At 32.2% G+C, this 7,373-nt stretch overlaps 1 protein-coding gene across 1 annotated transcript; it reads left to right on the top strand.

Annotated features, from left to right (window-relative positions):
- The first annotated feature begins 1,719 nt into the window (after positions 1 to 1,719).
- Positions 1,720 to 5,769, top strand: LOC149541484 (uncharacterized). The gene is made up of 2 exons (XM_089796072.1): positions 1,720 to 2,595; positions 5,181 to 5,769. The coding sequence occupies exons 1-2, from the start codon at positions 1,999 to 2,001 to the stop codon at positions 5,667 to 5,669; spliced, it is 1,086 nt and encodes a 361-aa protein (XP_089652198.1). The 5' UTR covers positions 1,720 to 1,998; the 3' UTR covers positions 5,670 to 5,769.
- The last annotated feature ends 1,604 nt before the right edge of the window (positions 5,770 to 7,373 follow it).

Below are 7,373 nucleotides of genomic sequence, written 5' to 3'. Positions count from 1 at the left end.
AAGTTTGCTGGAACATTTGTCTCTTTGTTTATTTTCCTATTCATGTGAATAACAATAGAGTTTTTCAATTTATCTTTCTAATTTCATTGATAATTATCTTAGAATCTCAACTTTGTTCTTACCATGAAACAAATACATTTGCAAACCTAGGATCAAGGCTTGGATTTCACACTCATTATTCTTTCCGTTTTAAAAAAAATATTTCTGGCACTCTCCAAAGTAGTAAATTTGAAGATTGAATACAAAGAAAACCAAGCATTAAGAGGAATAAAATAAAATAGAAATCAGCTTCACAGTAACAGAAACATTGCTCCCACAGATAACATAAAACAATTAGAGAACAGATTTGTTTTTTCTAACAATGTCTAGCGAACATTTATACATAACATAACAATATTAATAGTTGTAAGTAGAGAATTTAAGATGCAAAGTTTCTGATTTATAGCTGTATAAATCAAACAATTAAGCACAGTACACAAACAGTATAAATCAGAAATTTTGTTCTACATTTCTGATTTAGGAAAAAATCAAAGTTTTGGACAAATTAAACAAATATACAAGTAATAGATATTTTTCAAAGCAGTTCAAATTATGATATTGTTATAGGTACAATATCACAATTCAGGTGTGTAGTTTTTGAGTCAGACTCATTGAATAGTGGTTGACTAGAATTCATTTCTAATGAGAATGAATGGAAACTGCATAGCATTCATTCTCAAGAGTGATAGATTCCTATTAATCACTACTCATGAGACATAGGTCACACAATTGAATCTTGATAGCAATATCATAAACAAACACAGTAATTAATCCTACTTATTTCTAACAAGTCCATTTTTATAAATTGTAATGAACTAGGTACGGACTACTAGTGCACTTGTCTATATAAATATTATGGTACTCGTTATTAATCTTGTGCAAAATTTATGATTTACAGTGTATGTTTAATTGTTGGTACGCTCAATAGTTCTGGTTCACCCTAATCTAAAATTTTTGAAGACACACTCTAAACTAGAAATTTTGAAACCAAACACTCTAAACTGAAATTTTGTTCCACATTTCTAATTTAGAGTAAATTCAAAGTGTTGAACAAACTAAACAGATACATAAGTAGGCGATAGTTTCCACGACAAATTAGATTATGATATTATTTTAGGTGTGTAGTTTTTGAGTCAAACTTGTTGACCTATATTTCATGAGTAGTGGTTGACAAGAACCCATCTCTCATGAGAATGAACGAAACACGTAAACACTCATTGCATCTAAGTCAATGAGTTTGACAAAAAAAATACAAAATATTTATGAGTTTGATTCAAGAACGACTTGGTGTTCCATTCATTTTCACAAGAGATAAGTTCATATAAATCACTAGTCATGAAACATAAATCACATACTACACAATTGAATCAATCTTGATAACAATATGATAAATAAATGCAAAATGAATTCCTTGGGACAGGTTAATCTCCATAAAAAATGCACTGAAGACAAAACAAAGTCAATTTTTTTTTTTCCTTTCAAGATTCACTATTTTTTTCCTTTTTGTTGTTGTTGTTTTTCAACTATAAATATGCAGATAGCTGAAATTTTCAGAAAAATCCATGATATTTTTGATTTTTTGAAAATTGATCACCTATACAGTTTGGATGGAGGATAGCTACATCCATAAATTTCTAACATCCATAAATTTCTTCTTTTGTTTTTTCATTGCAATGAACCAGGTACGAGCTACTGGTGCAGTCTTCCATACCAATATTCGGCCTGAAAATATCACCACTACTCCTGACAGGCTGCGTCTGGGCCATCACAACAGCCATACTCGCCCCAATTCTTCCCTTCCTCTCTCCATTCCTCGACTACTCCGACAAGCAAAATATCTTCCTCATCCTCTCCTCGGCCCTGGGAATCATCGCCTGCCTTCCACCTGGCATCTTCTCCAACACGTGGGCAGTCGCCGCCCTCCTGGCCCTGGCCACAACCGGCAGCACCCTGTCCTCAATGGCCCACAACCGGCACCTGGCCCTCATAATCCGAGCCACAGCCGCCTCTACACCAGTCCCCCAACGTGCCTCAACAATCGTCTACATGCGAGACCGTTTCCTTATCCGCCAAACCGGCGGCGGCCTGATTTCTTGCATGGGCACCGCCGCCGAGGGTGTCGGCGCCGCCATTCTGGCAACCTTCACGTACAAAATGCTGGGCTTCCATGAAGGCTCCCGGCTGGCGATATGGGTCGCGTGTATTTTCGCCGGGATTTTGTGGGCGGGGGGAGCTGCTCAGGCGATTTTGCTGCAGCCGGTTCGGAAGGGGGCCGATTTTCCGGTCCCGGAATCTAATTCCGGCAAGGGGTGGACCGATGTTTTCAGTATATGGGAATTTCCGAATGCGATCACGGGTGTTGTGCTGGTTTTTCTGGCGTGTTTTGCCGGATCTTGTGCTTTTGCGGTGGGTGTTTTGCATGCTTTCGGTGCACGGTGTTTTGAGGGGAAATATGTTTTGCTTATTTGGTTGGCTTATTTTGCGGCGCCGGCTTTGAGCGGGCTTGTCACGGGTTTCTTGCCGCGTGTCCTCCTTGTGAACGGCAGGCAAATGCAGGTACGCTTTTTTGATTTTTCTGTTTCATTTTCTGATCAAGATAAATGTAAAATTTTGCAATAGATCTACAATCCATATTTGCAGAAAACGATAAAACATAAGTGATGTCTTGAAAATAATTTAACGTAGAGATATTTGACATTAACGTAGAGATATTTGACATTAAGTGATGTCTTGAGAAAGTTTGATGCACTGTGAAAAATAATGCAAATATTGTAAATTATTATAATCATATCATTAGATAATCGATACTATTTTTTCCAAATCAATGTTTCAGGTGAGAACTATATCAATATCGTATGTTAACAAGTTTTGAAATGAATTGGCACAAAGATATTGGAAATGGATAAGCACGCATCTCACAATCAGTAGGTAACACTTAGTTCATGTTTGTACAATGACATTATTAGGGTTAAGCACTTTTCTTTGCTTTATATAAAATTAAATATTTGAATAATAATATTAATTTCAAGAGGATGAGAATTAAAAGTAGGAGTGGATATGACAATCAGAGAGACGCTAGGCTACCATATCGCCAAGTATTTCAATGATATTGTTATTGGTAGAAGGATGAACATTATCACGAGTAGAAATGGGAGTGGATGTGATAGTATGGGAGACAATAACCTAACATACTATTGAGCATTCTAATAGTTTTAAAATGTTTCAAGGATTTATATTAGGAGGACAAGTGGTAATAGAGGTGGATGTGATAATATTGGAAAAACAAGGCTAACTATTTAAATTGGTTGGATAATAGTGAAAGAAAGCATAATGATAACATGGGAGGTGTTGCGTGGGAATAATTATTTAAGAAGGGTCCGAGATGTAGGAACCATGAGAGCATGACAATTCAAATGAGGAGAATGAAAGTTCAAAGTTTCTTTTGATGTCAAAATATATAAATCATTATGATAACTTGATCAATTGTTTGTTGAGCTATAACCTTTTGTAATTTTGTTCCATAAGATTTAAGCATTAAAAAATTATGAACATTTATTAAATTCATATGATCATAATCATTTTCTCTTTTAGCATTCAATCTAATCCAAGAATTTGTGGAGTAAGATCCATACCTTTCCTATTAATGTATACTACATGAGCATCATAACTAAAAACTTACCCAATTAGAGTAAGTGGTAGTGTTCAAATTTTGGACAATTTTGTTTTCAATTTAATTCAAAATCATTGTGAGATTTAAAATAGGAATTCTCTTTAATGAATAACCTGTTCAACTAGAATGACACTTTGGCATGCAATCAAAATGTGAAGAAAATAGAAACTAGTGTAATCCAACCCAGCATTAAGGTTTTTAATGTAAAATTTTAAAAATGCAAATGGTAAGATAAAAAACGAAACCCTTAGGGAATTTTAAGTGGTTCAAAAGACCCATTAAAGATTAAGAGATGTACTACCTTAGTTTAAATTTATGTCTATAAAAATGTTAATCAAATAAATAAGATTTGTATTGATATGAATAAAACAAATGTTATCTATAAGAGCAAGGTCAATGGTATGTTAACTCATGTCCTAATTAGATGGAAGCATTGTGATGTAATCTATCTTTTGTCACATTTCTAAGCTTAGCTCATATTAGTGCACTCTAGATCTTTCTTAAAAACAAAAAGTTAGATAGAAAGTAAATTGTTCTAGTTTTGCAATTTATGAAAAATAACAAGTTTTGTCTACAATAGTTATAGACTTTGGATTCTATTATGTTCACTTAAATACATACATTAGATTGAGGTGGTGTTTAATAACACCTTTGAGTGATTTTTATTCCTTAATCAAAACCCTTGTACTTATTATATGAGAGAAATTATGAGGGGATCAAGGATTTCAAATGAGTGTAGGGATGTTCCTAGTCCACATATGTTCTTCTTTTCTTTTAATCCTACAAATATGTTCTTAATTTCTCTTAATTCACTCAATGAAATCATTATGAGATTCTCTTATAAGATGAAAATATGCTTTTAAAATTCCTTAGAGACCTGGTCTTTAAATAGATAACCATAAGTGTTAAATTTAAATATTTCATATTCGATGTGAACTAGCAACATTTCGTTTCTTTTAAAAGTGTTTGATATATCACTTGTAAAACTATACGTTAATCAAGGTGAATGAAATTATGTATGATTTTGTTTAAGAAACAAAAATGGTATAATATTTGATCTTAATTAGAAAAATGATATGATCAAAAGAGAATCCAAACCATTAAAATAATTTATTAAAAGAAAAGGTTGAAGCTAAATTATGTCAACTTATCTAACTAACACGTTCTAATTAATTTTGCACTAAAATAAATAATATAATAAAAATACAAGCCAATTTGAAATCACCTTTTATTTATATTATTTTAAATTCCCTTTCCTTATATTTAATAATGAAAATTTAATATTCTCTATAGAGGACTTAGATCTTCTACAACCATATTGAAAGTTTAGTGGAAAAAATGCGGGAGTATGAGAGCTCGCTTGAGAATTATGTACGATTTTCATTCTTGATCTTATCTACATAAAATTATTTCATGTATTTGAATGTAATTATATATTATTTTAAATTAACTATTTATTTAATTTTCACAGGTTATTGGGTTTATTTTGGTAGCTGGAGTTTCAACTTTAGGTTTTATACAACCTTCATGGAGGCCATGGTGGACAATTATTGGTGCAGGTGTATTGGGTGTCGGTGTGGGAATATTGAATTCTTATGGCCGCACATTATTTTTTGACTTTACCCCTCCTAACAAGGAGGGAACATTTTTAGTTTGGTTTACTATTGCAAAAGGAGCAGCTTTATCTGCGGGATTTATAATGGGTTGTATAAGGTCACAAAATATTAGGATGGCACTTTGTAGTAGTTTAGTGTCATCTAGTTCAGGATTGTTATTATTAATTTTTGGGAATGTAGGGAACTTTGGAGGATTTGTGAATGCGGGATACATAAAAGAAAGGGCCTCTTTTCAAAAGAAAGAAAAAGATCATCAGATAAATGTTGATGAAAAGGATGAGACAAAAAATGAAATAGTAACGGGAAGGGAGATTATAGCATTAGAAGTTAATAATGCAACTTAAGATAAAGATGACATCTTTATTTATTTGTGTCTGAATAACAACATGAATTGTTGTAGAAAATTTTAACTATGTTCAAATAAAAAAATGATTTTTTTTAATTAATATAAATATTTAGATTGTATTTTATTAAATTTTATATTAAAGAATGATGATAAGTCTTAACATCATTTACTTTAAATTGTATATGGAACTTGCACCAAATGTATTATTCATCTATAGAATTTAACAAGTATTTTGACTAATGTAAAAAAATCATTAAACTTATATTATTTGTTAGTAATATACTTGCAATCAATTATATATTAGGAACTCTCTTGGAATATATTATCAAATAGAAGGCTATAAAACAAGAATAATTCTACTTATACTGATAAATAGAGAATACTAGTGTAGTCCTTGAGGGAGGACATTTTTTAGGTAGAATATCCATTACAAAATATATTTCTAATTGAAGATATTTTTATTTTATTATTACATCGAAATATTAAATTGAAATATAATATGGTCTATGCCGATGGAGAACATTTATTGCATATGCTAATGAATTATTCTTAAGGATATGGAAACCTTGGCTAGATTTATTTTGATCAGGTCAATCTTTTACAATTATCATGTATTCTAATGTAACCCTAATGATGGGGACATTACAATGGTATCAGAGCATAATCCTATCATCTTGTGGAACTGGTTAGTCCATGCATAATCACACCTTAAAGAATGATGGCAAGGGAACTAGCCCAAGAAGTAAGGAACTTTATAGAACAAACTAATGAGAGATTTGAAAGGACTGGAAACTCCAATAAGGTACTACTGGAAGCTATACAAAAATTAAGCAATAATAAAAAATAAAATGAGAGACTTAACTCACAGAGGGAACATCATTCCACTCATGAGGAAAATGAACCCTCATCACAAGGCTCAATCCCACGAGAAATATTACCCTCATTCATTCTGATAGAACATGTTGTAGATAATGGAATGACCTCCAATAGTGTGGAAGAAGATATACAAATGTATGCCATCTTGGATCCTAATCTTCAACAACTTATTCCATTTAAAGAATACTATGAATCTAAACTCATGGAAAATAGAAAGAAACAAAATGTAGATGAAGACCTTAAGAAGAAGGTAAACAAGGTACAATTACCATGTTTTAATGGATAAGGAGAAGAAACTACTCAATCATGGTTCCAGAAATTAAACACATATCTATCTTTTAGTCTTATGATAGAACAAGGTGCTATTAAGTTTTCTATACTTCATTTAAGAGGATCAGCCCACAAATGGTGGCATTACAATCAAAATTCCCTAGGCTCAAAAAAATCACCTCCTATAGTGACTTCACTGAAAGGTTAATGAATAGGTTTGATATATGAGACCCTGAGTGGTATTTCCAAGAGCTAACTCACCTTAGATAGGCAATAACAATGGAAAAATTCACGAATCAATTCCAAGACTTATTAGTAATGGTTCCAAATATATGTCAAGGACAACTCACTTATCTATTCATAGAAGAACTTAGAGGAATCCATTAGGAAAGAAAAGAAGATTGAATCTAATAAGATAGATGAGAGGTACAATAATCCAAAAACATCTATTGAACAAAGTGAGACATGGAAGGAAGACCAAGAAAAGAAATGTCGCATATGCCACAAACTATGGAACTTTTGTCATAAATTCTCACAAAGAGATGACTTAATAAAG

This window comes from Cupressus sempervirens, chromosome 8 (assembly GCF_028749045.1).
Source record: "Cupressus sempervirens isolate cs-2001-9-10 chromosome 8, ASM2874904v1, whole genome shotgun sequence".
Classification (NCBI taxonomy): Eukaryota; Viridiplantae; Streptophyta; class Pinopsida; order Cupressales; family Cupressaceae; genus Cupressus; species Cupressus sempervirens.
Note: the sequence above shows the minus strand (reverse complement) of the source record. Positions and strands in the feature narration are given on the sequence as shown.

Bases quoted from the DNA above. Each gene is read 5' to 3' on its own strand.
- LOC149541484 (XM_089796072.1), top strand. From the start codon at position 1,999: ATGGCCCACAACCGGCACCTGGCCCTCATAATCCGAGCCACAGCCGCC. The intron at 2,596-5,180 runs GTACGCTTTTTT...TAATTTTCACAG, and splicing joins TGAACGGCAGGCAAATGCAG to GTTATTGGGTTTATTTTGGT.